The 12,592-nt window shown below is 46.6% G+C and overlaps 1 protein-coding gene across 3 annotated transcripts in view; it reads left to right on the top strand.

Annotated features, from left to right (window-relative positions):
- Frmd6 (FERM domain containing 6) overlaps window positions 1-12,592 on the top strand; it is a 74,661-nt gene that overhangs the window by 43,549 nt on the left and 18,520 nt on the right. For 2 of the 3 annotated variants that reach the window (XM_085830431.1, XM_085830432.1), the window contains exons 3-7: window positions 1,147-1,237; window positions 5,779-5,882; window positions 7,151-7,227; window positions 9,361-9,547; window positions 12,033-12,188. In XM_085830431.1, the coding sequence (XP_085686557.1) occupies window positions 1,147-1,237; window positions 5,779-5,882; window positions 7,151-7,227; window positions 9,361-9,547; window positions 12,033-12,188 (615 nt within the window). The remainder of the gene's footprint in view (window positions 1-1,146; window positions 1,238-5,778; window positions 5,883-7,150; window positions 7,228-9,360; window positions 9,548-12,032; window positions 12,189-12,592) is intronic. The other variant, XM_085830433.1, reaches the window with a different exon arrangement.

Raw genomic sequence — 12,592 nt, forward strand, 5'->3', positions numbered from 1 at the left:
AAAAAAAAAAAAAGGTCACTTCAGGCATTACTGTGGTGGACGTGCACCTACATTCTCATTGCCTGCAGCCTCGTTCGTAGCAGTTGGTGGTGCCCACTGGTGACTAAAGAGACAGTGTGGTACATCCACACATGGTGGAGTAATAAGCCACGTCAGGTGGGAAACTTGTCATTTGCTACACTATGGGTAAATCTGCAAAGCATTATACTAAATGTCATAAGTTAGGCATAGACTGCATGGGCTCATTTGTGCGGTCATAAAAGGATACCTTACCTCATAGGAGCAGAGTGCACGGTAGTTACCAGGGCCTGAAGTGAACAGGGCAGGGAGATGCTGGCCAAAGGATCTGACGTTTTAGCTAACAGGATAAATAAGATCAAAAAAACTATGCAGAATGGAAACCATAGCTAATAATGTGCCAGATACCTAAACATTGCTGCCTGAGGGTAGATCTTAAGTGTTCTTACCACATACCAAAATGATGTGAGGCGTTGCATTGGTTAAGCCATTCTGCAGGCAGCAGTTCTCAGCCTAGGGGTCATGACCCCTAGGAGTGGTAAACCACCCTTTCACAGGGGTCGCCTAAGACCATCAGAAAACAGATATTTGCATTATGATTCTTAAAAGTGGCAAAATTGCAGTTATGAAGTAGCAACAAAAATAACTTCATGAAGGCAGTTCACCACAATATGACGACCTGTGTTAAAGGGTCACAGCATTAGGACATTTGAGAACACCGCTGTAGGGCATACTTATACCAAAACATTGAATACTGTATCAAAATGTATCCATTCATCTAAGGAAAATTGTAAAAGGCAGAACATACTGCCAAGTAAATACCTTTAATGGAGCAAGCTCTTCTAAAGGCCCTGTTTTTCATGCATGATCTGAGACCCTGACCCATGTGTCATGAGATTTATGAGTCTTGTGTAAGACTGCCTTGGTACCCCGTTAACATGCTGTACAACCGATAGTCATGGAGACGCAGCCACAGGTTGCAGAGATTTCCATGCACCAGGGCAGTTTTACTGATGTCAGTGTGTCCTGTGAAGGTGTCGATTTACAAAGTTTAAAAAGCGCCTGATTGTGTCAGTTTGGCTGAATTTAAGTAGCTCAAGTGTCTTTCTTTTTCTCTCCCTCCCACAGGTTAAAATTCTGTGTCACCAGTTGCTGGTCCAGGTGTGTGACCTGCTCAGGTTAAAGGACAGTCATCTCTTTGGTCTCAGTGTTATACAAAGTAAGTTTCAGTCCACTCTCTGGGATCTTTAGCCAACTGTGTCCAAGGACATGACATTTTAGAGTCTAAAGCCATCGTGCTATGTGAGCTAACTGTCAAAATACCCATCCGCTAACCCTCATCCCAAGTGTAGTATTCACTTTCCAATGTCAGCTGATGTGCTTCTCATGTGATTTAGGATTTTTATTATTGTTATTACGTTTTAGACTTAGTAATGTCGTTCCTTTTGTTTCATTTTGTTTTAATGAGCCAGGCTTGGTTTTTATTGTTGCTGCTGTTTTCGTGACCACGGAGACCAGCCCTATCTTGGAGGAAAGGAGATGGCTTTTGTCATTTGTCATTACCATCTACAATGCTACAAATGATAATGGCTTGTGACAGTACCGAAATTTTGAACATAGTAAAACTGCCTTTCTTCTGTTCAGATTCTCTTGCAATTAAAAGTATGACAATGATGGATTAATTGAATTTTTTTTCTGTTTTTCGTCACGTCCTTTTTTTTTCCTAGTCAGGCGGTGTGACTGTGAAATGCAGTAATTTTCTTCCACCATTATATTAGGAATTTGCAGGGGAGGATTTCATAGGCACTCCCTGTCTCATGTCCCTTCCTTAGCACGAGACCCTTGGGACTTACAGACATTTGTTAAAAGCTCTCTTATGTCAAAGTATATCTAGAAATTTCCCTGCTTTACTTTTTAAATCTCAGAATATTTTAAGATGTCTGCTCATCCTTTTCAAGGAGATTTACTTGTGTTTAATTATACTCCCTACATTTATGTGTACAGTCGTTTTCTCGGATTGTTTTAAATCTAAAGGATTGTGATAGTTTGAGAGTCTGGTCGGTGCTGTGAATGTTTATATCTGCCAAGTTAGAAAATATATTGTCAACAGAAAAAGCGGGCTCCCTTTCTTCCAAAATGGGAACTGGGTTCGGTTGCCTTTCTTGGAACATGGAATGAGGAATGCAGACAGCCCTGCTAGTCAGCCATTTGCCCTCTGCTTCGCTCCTGTAGTAGTCAGTGCAGTGAAAACAGGAAGGCTAACCACCATCTTTGGGTCTAGAAGCAGGAAGCTGCTGCCCAGATTCCAGACGACTCTTGCTGTGCTCTCAAAGGCGTTCTTCCTTCTGCACCTGCAGCCAGACTGTTGATCTCTGTGGTTCAACAAGTCGGTCCAAGAAAACCAGTTCATAGCTTCCTCCAGATTCCAAACAAGAGCTTTTAAGTTGCTCTTTAAAGGAGAGTTTGCAGTGTGGTGAAAGAGCGTTGGAACAGCAGTCAGGTGACCTAGTTCAGATTCTGGTTCTACTGCTGGCTAGCAGTCATGTCTGAAGGGGTTCAGACATGCCACCAGACTTCCCTCACTGTCAAGACAATGTGACAGACAGAAGCTGCTGTCATGCCAGCTTTGCAGGATGGACGTGCGTTTGTGAATTTGCATCATAGGTTTTGCGTTCTTAGTGTGGATTTGGATTCCCAGGCAGGTGAGGAGGAAGTATAGGGGATTCTAGAACACCATGCACATGCAGGTATAGCGTCCCCACTGTCAGCCCCAACCAGATACTCTATCGCCCAGAGTCCATCCTTGCCACGTGGCTTCCCTCCTGGTGTTTGTATCCCATGACTTCAGACAGATGTACTGCATGTATCCACCATCGGGGTGTGGAGGATGGCTTTACTGCCTTGAAGCCACTCACACCATTTTAAATTGGTGACTGAAATTATCACTGTCTGTTCAATAGTTGGAAAGAATGTACTTTGAACACTGGCATTTTAAGACTCAGTCAATCTAACACTCTTTTTAAAAATCCATCTAAAGAGCAAGAATCCCAGTGCCATTCTTTCAGTTTTGTATTGAAATAATTTCAAAGTTCCAAGAAGCCAATAACAGTCTCCTGCGGTATTAACACCGACATTTCTTCCTCCGTCTGTGATCTACCTTCCTGTTTCCCATCTCTCCACACGTGAGACCAGCAGCATCTTCTACGTAACCACGTGGCAGCATTACAATCAGGAAGTCCATGCCCCGATGCTAGGTAGTGTTTAGTTTTCTCCAGGGGTCCTAGGACTGTCCATCACAGTCACAGATGGTCTGGTTTCAAGTCTGTATTCTTCAGCCATCCCTCAGCCTCCCTTGTGGCCTTGGCATTTTTTTCCTCCCCCTTTTCTTGTTTTAAGAGAGCAGTCAGGTTACTTTGTGGAATGTCCTTTAATTTGGGTTTGGTTTCTGTTTCCTCGTGGTTAATTCAGGTTATGCATGATTTGGGTGGGGATATCAGGTAAATGATAATGTGCCATTCTCACTGTACAGTATCATGGGGCACAATAATTATTTATGTCCTGATGGTGATGTTAGTTTTGGCAAAAGTGTCTCCACATACTTTCTGTGATATCCGTGAGCTCGAGTTAACACTTCGGATGACAATCCAGTCCCGTGAGATTCAGTCTGCCTCTTCTTTCCATTGTTTACGGCTTCTTTCTTCAACAGTGAGAAACCTGGCTTATTTGCTTGCACATTTAGGAGTATATTATCTATAAAGGATATGACAGAGGTACAGAGGAGTCTAGGGCAAAGTTTGGGAAGGGGAACGCAGTGCTTCTGCTCAGTTTGTGTCTACCAGTCTATATGTGTCCAGCTACCCAGAGTTCTCAAACTAGATAGCTCTGGTCACACTGTCAAGTGACAGACACATAAAGGTAATTTAAGGTGTGCACTGTGCTCATAGACTCCCCGAGACTCTGGCAGCACACGAGGGCTGCACAGGTCGCAGCTAGACGAGAGTCTCAGGCCGAGAGGGGGAAGGAGTGTCCATTCCTAACCCAGACTCTATCTCTAATTAACAGCCTCTTACAGGAAAGCTTAGTTTTTTCTAGTGGCGTCTCACTGGGTATACACACCATACTTAAGGGAAGGCCCCAAGCCCAGTGGGAGATGGCCAACACAATCCAAACTCAATGGTATTTTTGTAGACATTTTGTCTTGTATTGCTTTGTTTGGGCATTTTTTTATCTTAACTGTTCTTTTGTTTGTATATTACTGTTTCTGATTTTGCATTTGTGTGGGTGTTATTTGTGTGTGTCTGTGTTTCTTGTGCTTTTTCTTTGTTTTGTTTTTAAAATTCTGATTTTTTATTAGCATTTTTTTTTCTAAAGAACTAGAGGAAGCATGGAATTGGGTAGGAATGGAAGGGAGAGAGGATATAGAAGGAATGGGGAGGGGAAACTACGATCAGAATATAGTCTATGAAGAATTTATTTTCAATAAAAATAAAATGTAAATATGCATGTGCTGCTCTGAGCAGTCTCCCTTCTGGTCATCATTGTGCTGCTTCCAATAGGAGCTCAAACCACACACTAGTCAGAGTCATGTTCAGTCAGAAAGATGAAAGGCTAGGAGGCAGCTTCCACTGACCTGGGTGTTGGGTTAAGTGGAAGATGTTAAGAGGCCTGAACAGCCCACTTACAGACAGAGTAGCATTCCTTTTTCAATGACATCTTCCAGTCAACCCCAGCGTTCATCAGGGTTTCACTGTGGAGTCAGCTCACATCTTCCTGGAATGAGAACGTTGCACATCCCTTCATTGTGAAGGTTGTTATGGAGCATCCAGAAGAGGATGCCTTTAATGATGGAGAAAAAATTAGCTGGAGTGGGTGAGTGTGTGTGTGTGTGTGTGTGTGTGTGAGAGAGAGAGAGAGAGTATGCATGTGTGCATGCGCGTGTATTAATTGAAGCCTTGTACAAAATCGGAATGCCAAGGACTTCTCCTGTGAAATAGATCTTTACAAAAAATTCTCTCAAAGAAAAGTTAAAGAAACAAATGTGTTTAGCCCAGCTCGTTTCCTTACGTTTCGCTCACTTTATGTAAGTTCCAGGAGACGGATTTTCTGTTCCCTTTAAAAACATGTCACCACTCCAGCCCCACTTGAGGGATTGTTTGGAGTCAAATCTTGTTTTTCCGCAAGACTTTTCTCTTGTGTGGATAGATCCTGAAGGCAGACCGAGGGGCGGTTTGTCCTTCTGGCAAGCTCATGCACTGGTGTGGGGAACACAGAACAGATGTTTTAAAAGCCAACTCCTCAGAGAGCAGGTGTTGGCCCATGCTTGGACATGTGCTACCGTCAATGCCCCAGTGTTCAGAGCGACCGGAGCACAGTGCTGCTGTGTCAGCACTTTGCACCTATGATAAGATTCTTCTCCCCACTAAACCGAAGTGTTTCTCTAAGCTGTGTGTCCACAGGAATGGACGCTCAGGGGTCTGTAAAGATCCTGGAAGCTAAGCACATGTGTTCATTAGAAACCACATGTCTTCTAAGCTTTTCATCCTCTAGAATCTCGAGTGCTGTGTTGCAGAAGCAAAAGACCCCATCAGCTCAGTAATGTCCAGCTTGTGCCCTTGTGTCCTTTTGTGTCCTTGTGCCACATTCTCAGATCAGGAGGCTGGTTTCTGGAATTGTAGCTTTGGGTAGGTTTTTTTTTTTTTTCTTTGAAACAAATCTTTTTTCTTTAGCATCTCTTATCTCTCTCTTTTTTTTAATGTGCAGATAATGAACATGTATATATGGAATTGTCACAAAAGCTTTATAAGTATTGTCCAAAAGAATGGAAAAAGGAGGCCAGCAAGGTACGGCAATACGAAGTCACTTGGGTGAGATTACATTTATACGCAAAATTCTTTTTATTCTGTAAAAATGTTTATTTTAGCTGTCACGTTAGAATAAAAAAAAAATCATAGGCAATAATTTACCCAGTAGAAACTGAAAAGGGGAAATGAATTATAAGCACTGAAATGCCTTGTGGATCAGATGTGAGTACCTGACAGCATAAACCGATAGGTTACAATGTTTTGATAATCATGGGGTAGTGCTTTAAAGCGAAAAGCAGGAAAGAGGATCTGATTTTCTCCTGTGACAGTGTTGTCAAAACTTGTAGGAGGTTTTAGTAATTTTAAATTTGCTTTTTTTATGGTTCTTGCATCCAAGCTTTTGTTGTTTCACTGTGCAGCATGGTATCTTTATGTAGTTAATATCAGTCAGGTTGGGGGAAGGGGAAATCACAGGCTAGTCCCCATAGTTTCTGCCATCACCTAGTGAGTCAGGAATGAAGTTACATCCAATCCCAGATCCTCCCATCACAGTGCAGGGGATCCTCCATAGCAGTGCAGGGGATCCTCCCATAGCAGTGCAGGGGATCCTCCATAGCAGTGCAGGGGATCCTCCATAGCAGTGCAGGGGATCCTCCCATAGCAGTGCAGGGGATCCTCCCATAGCAGTGCAGGGGATCCTCCCATAGCAGTGCAGGGGATCCTCCATAGCAGTGCAGGGGATCCTCCCATAGCAGTGCAGGGGATCCTCCATAGCAGTGCAGGGGATCCTCCATAGCAGTGCAGAGGATCCTCCCATAGCAGTGCAGGGGATCCTCCATAGCAGTGCAGGATTCTTGGGCTAAGCTGGAAGGCGACTTCAAAGCCAACTGCAGAGCAAAGCCTCCAACATTTAAGTAAACAAGCTGTGTGCTAGAATGTGCTGTGTGGAATGCTGAGGGAACAAGACAGCATTTGTAATAGGGAGCAAATGGTCACCACAGGGGACAGAGCTGGGCCAGGAGCTGGCTCTCAGCTAGAAATTTCCATGACATTTATTTTTATCTTCCCTTATGTTGCCATTGGCAGCGTGGCAAGCAGGCGAGTGAGAATCCGGAGAGGGAGGGTGTCCTGCTTTACGTTGTAACTTCTTGGTTGGATGTGGACCTGGTGCCCATGTGGGACAACTTTCCGCTGCTACAAGCCCCATGTTAGGAACAGATGAGCCTGTTTGTGTTTGGAAATGTGCCTTGCAAGTGACGGTAGCGTGGTTGTGTTTGATGCCTGTCTTGGAGATAACAAAACACAGCTCACTACATGTGTCTCTGTCTCAGGGCATCGACCAGTTTGGGCCCCCCATGATCATCCACTTCCGGGTGCAGTACTACGTGGAGAATGGGAAGCTGATCAGGTATGAGGACAGCCCACAGGCCGGAGCCTTGGTACCCTCTGCAGCGCTTCTTTCGGCAGACACCAAGCACATCCTGGTGCCAGTGCTGCCTTCCTTCTGCCTGTTAGCACATAAACTCTGCTGCTGCAGCAGCAGCACTTGGGGCTTTGCTTGTTTCTTCACATTCTTGTATTCTTGGTGCCCACCACACCAGAGGCACATTGGTTACTTACTGAGTGTGGCAGGCTGAGGGAGAAAATGTTAATGTCACCAGTTCACATTTGCACTCTCAGCCCAAAGGAGCTGTCAGTGTTTTGGAACAAGATTTATTAAATATGCTTATATTCTTTCCCAAGTGGGACAGGGCCACAAACTCTCTCAAACTCCTTGGTTTTCCATTAGCCTGGTTTCCCCTTCACTTGAGGTCTTGCTCGTACTCTTAATCACTAGTTTAAAAATTAAGAGTAAGCACACATCTTTAATTCCAGCACTCGGGAAGCAGAGGCAGGCAGATCTCTGCGGCCAGCCTGGTCTACAGAATGAGTCCCAGGACAGCTAGGGATACATAGAGAAACCCCTTCTTGAAAAACAACAAGAAACCAAGAGTGAGCCTGGAGAAGGGGGAGCTTCCTGTGGAATCAAGGGTGCAAGCTGAGGGGCAGGGAACAGACTTTGTCTTCTTGGAAACGGATGCATGATCCAGATCCGTGTCATGGTGTAAACTAGACTTAGCTGGTTGTGAACCTCTTTCTTTGGTGTGGGATTCAGTGCTAGAGATCACACTTCAGCTAACAGAAACTACAGGAAACATGAGCTTGTTTTCCTTTTCCTTTTAAACTTTGAGAGACCTTCCTATGAAAGAAAAAATACGCGGGGCTAAGTTCCATGAAAAACTAGCATTTGCTATTTTCTGTCATCAGCAGGTACATAGTAAAAGTAAGGAGTATTAGTACATAGAGCATATTGCTAAGGCCTAGAAAGGTCATTAGTCAGCCTTAGCCTGTATGAAGTGCACACCCACTTTACATGGTAGGGATGGAATGCCCTGTAAAGAAGGAAAATAGATGACTTAGCCATGAGTAAACCCCATAGGGCTAATGAATGTTAACCCTTTATCTCTGTGCCACACACACACACATCCCTCCACAACCCATCGAACAGCATGTAGAGAGCCTTATAAAAGGCAACCACTGAGTAGTGCCCTATCCGCGGGAAAAGAATTCCACAGATGCCTTCCCCTTAAGCTCTTCATCCTTAGCCCTGGTCTTGGTTACAGTAGGCACGTATGTTTCTATCATCATCTGCTGGTGAGCTGTGACCGCAGGTAGAGGCCAGGGACCTCGCTGAAAGCGCGCATGGCCACAGTCGTTTTCCTTAGTTATAATCTGCTCATGAACATTTCTTCTGACTAGAGATCCTGTGAGCCACCCACCTCTGCCAGCACTGCCCATTCACCTACTCGGTGGACTGGACTTATTTCTGGCTCGGGTGGATTCGAGTGTTCACTTTAGCTTTTCCTTATGGAGGGAGTGTCATGGTTGTCGAGGCTTGTGCCCGTGAAAACACTCCATAAAGCATCCTCCTCCTCCTGTAGAACAAGGCGTGTTCTTCAAGGAAAGCATTGGCTCTTTCATCCTCAGGGCAGCGGGGAAAGTAACAAGCCGCTGGTGCTCCGATCTTCTCCTATAAGCGTTTTACGTGCTGTAGAGCATCTGTGATGCGCTAAGGAGGGGAACAATCCAAGGACCATCAAACAGGGAGGCCAGGCTTGGCCCTCGGTTTGTTCCCACTAAGGGAGTAAGAAGTACAACTCACAATGCAGGCTACAAGCGCCCAGCTTCTGGCACGTCCAGCCTGTGTTCTGTGACATGTGCACCTTACTGGAGTGGAGTCCCTCAGAGCTGCCTTTTCTTTGGATGAGCCAAAGGCTATGAGCTTTAGAGTCTGTTTTTGGCAGCTGAGCCTTCTGCCCCTGCAGCCCCCTGAGGTGGTGATCTGGTTCCAGCTTGGGTCGTCCCCACCTCAGTGAGGAGGACCCAAGGGGAGCCGAAGCCAAGGGCCTCAGCTAGCAGATGCACATGGGATTTGGGATCTGTTGGCATGTGCTTGTACCATTCCACCAAAACATGACTGCTATTTTCCCGTATTTTCTAGTGACCGAATTGCAAGATACTATTATTACTGGCACCTACGGAAACAGGTGCTGCACTCCCAGTGTGTGCTCAGAGAGGAGGCCTACTTCCTGCTGGCAGCCTTTGCACTGCAAGCTGACCTCGGCAACTTCAAAAGGAAACTGCACCACGGAGACTACTTTGAGCCAGAGGCTTACTTCCCGGCATGGGTAGGTACTGTCTGGATTCTCCATACTGCCTGTTCAGACACAAGCCTCTTCAAGAGATGAGCCTGCATGTTCTGGGCCCAGGGAAATCGCTGTGATGCCCAACTACCAATCGGAAGCTGGGAATCTTTCCTAGTCTGCTCATTACTGAGGAGGCTCTCTGGCCATCTTAGATGCAGAAGAACTTCAGCTTACCCAGCCCTGTGTTGGAATGTGCATAGCAGTGATACTCTGGGGTCTTTTGGTTTTGGGTTTTTGTTTGTTGTTTTTTTAAGCAGGGTTTCTCTGTGTGGCCCTCACTGTCCTGAAACTCACTTTCTAGACCAGACTGGCCTTGAACTCACAGAGATCCACCTGCTTCCACCTCCCGGGCGCAGGGACTGAAGGTGCGCATCCCCACGCCTGGCTAGCGGTGACACTCTCAATCCTCCTGGTGAAGTGTATTTTTCCCCTTTGAAGGAAAATGATTACTTCTCAAGCGATGAGATCATTCACAGTTTTAATGGGCTGAGAAAACAACTGTGAATCAACGTTTGGCTCTGACCTCTGTGTCCTTCCCTGCCAGGCGAGGAGCCGTCCCCTTCTGTCAGGAGAAGATAGATGTAGGTCATTCTGGCAGGAGTGGGCTCACACACATGCTCCCTAGCCTGTTGGAGTTGCCAGTCCTCCTGCAGGCCGCTCTGTCCCTCTCTTCTGTGGCCTCGGCTCTGGCTCAGGCTCTTTCCCCTACTGTTGATGTTCACAGAACAATGGGTCACCTGCGTCCACAAAGCAGAACCACCTGGCTGGCTTCCCAAAAGATAGGCCAAGTGTACTTGACTTTCCAGCAGCTTCCTTCCCATCCGTGCACGTTCCTCAGTCCTCTTCCCCCACCTGCTCCCCCTCAGCCAAGCACATGCCATCTCTCAGGTCATTCATGACCCTACTCCCCCTCAGCCAAGCACATGCCGTCTCTCAGGTCATTCGTGACCGTTAAGTTGCCTGATTCAGTAGACGCTCTCCTCTCCTTTTGCTGAATTTTTCTGCTGCCCTTGGCACTTGGGAGATTTCATCCCAATCACGGTTTTTCATGCCCACCTTCAGAATATGCAGATAACACCTAAACATGCCTGCCCTGTACAGTGAGGTGGCTACTCATTCCTTAGTTCCACAGAATCACACTTAGTTCCCAAATCACACTCCTCCCTCCCCCACCTCCACAGAAGCAGCCCTACCTCTGTTCCCCTGGTGTCAGAGGGCTGGAGGCTGCCATAGGCCCAGTTGCGGGAACCTGGCATCACATGGACTTGGCTTGGCACTGTGCCTCTGCTACATCCTACCCACATGCTCTGATGTGCCCACTCCGTTTCCTGTTCCCCTGCTTAGTCCCTATTTTGTCACTATTGGTTTCCTTCTAAGTCCACTGCATCGCTCCCTTCGGCGTTCCCTCCCTGGGTCTCAGAGCTCAGCACAGTGTTGCAGAGCTCTTCTTGCTTCGGTGTTCGCCAGCTTGCTTCTGAGAGGAGCGAGCCTCTTACTTTACACAGTACCTGCAGGGACTCCCCAGGCACCTGTGGTGTGAAGTCCTGACTCCCAAGTGTGCAACTCCAGGATCTGGTTGATTTCTTAGCCTGGATGCTCTGGCACCATCCAGCTGGTGACTCTGCAGATGTGTCTGCACAGCTGCTGGGATGTCTTAAACTTCTGAACCCACCGCAGCCCCAAGCAGGGTTTCTCTGTGCAGCCCCGGCTTCCCTGAAACTGCCTATGCAGACCAGGCTGGCTTAGCACTCACAGAAATGCTCCTGCCTCTGCCTCCTGAGTGCTGGGATTAAAGGGGTGCGCCCCCATCGGCCTCCATGAAGAATCCTTTGTGAAGTATGAAAAGTAAGCACCAAACAGCCGATTCTGAAGTCACATGAGAGCTGAAAACTCGCCGGTGTCCCCACTGCCACCATCTGAAGCCCTGGCTTCTGCTCATGCTGCCACTGGCTTTTTGTGTTTTCAGACCCTTCTGAAATCAGCATGGCCATTCCCAACACCCTCAGTATGCAGCCACCGATGCAGGGTGTCACTCACATTTGAAAGCTCGGTGGACACCATCCGTTCTAAGCCCCAGCAAATCACAGGGAGAGCGTGTTGAATCGAAACCATTTCCTCCTGTGTTTTCAAGTAGAGTTCCTGGCCTCTCCTGTGAAAACCAGTATTCCAAAGAGTCCCGCCTGTTAAGAGTGTAATCCATGAAGTATGTGAAATTACTTCAGTTTGCGTGGGACTTATGCTCACGTCGGTGACTTTTTAAACCAAAAGAATCTGTTTTTCCCAATTACGATTGTTTGTTCTACCAAGTGGACATTATATCTTACAACCTTAGCTGGTTCCACCCAGTAGCCTAAGAAGACAGCGAACATGGGATAAAATTGTTATTTTCTAATGAGAAGTATCCAGCTTCATGTGGCCTGTTTTAGCTTCTCATCCTCTTGTCGGTTGGGGCACGGTGTTCCAACAGGTTGTCTCCAAGAGGGGGAAGGACTACATCCTGAAACACATCCCAAACATGCACAAGGACCAGTTTGCCCTGACGGCCTCCGAGGCCTACCTGAAGTACATCAAAGAGGCCGTCCGACTGGATGACGTTGCCATCCATTACTACAGACTGTACAAGGTAGGAAAACCCTCCTTCCTGCGCGAGATCTCAGCTCGCCTGAGAGCTCTGCTCTCCTCTTACAACAAGTGGTGGGAAGCTCTTCTTTTGGCCTGCCCTTGGTTTCACGTGTCAGGCCTCCGTGATCTAGCCCGGAAGCAGCATGTTAGAGTTCTGAAATGTTTGTAACGTGTGATAACAGAGGTCTGCGATGGTGATCTGGCTCTGAGGGCCGTATGCTATAGCTCTTTTTCTGCCTGGAAGAGTAACCTTTGCAAGGTGTTTGCTGAATGTTATTGTAGTATTGCCCTGTGAAAGCCCCGCCCTCGTTATGTTCCTTTAATTGTGGGAATGTTCTCACTGACCCCAGTGCAGACAGAGCACCGTATGCCTCCTTTTTTTTCTTCAAACCCCCACACTGTATA

This window comes from Mus caroli, unplaced genomic scaffold, assembly GCF_978045245.1.
Source record: "Mus caroli unplaced genomic scaffold, Mus_caroli_1 scaffold_14, whole genome shotgun sequence".
NCBI lineage: Eukaryota > Metazoa > Chordata > Mammalia > Rodentia > Muridae > Mus > Mus caroli.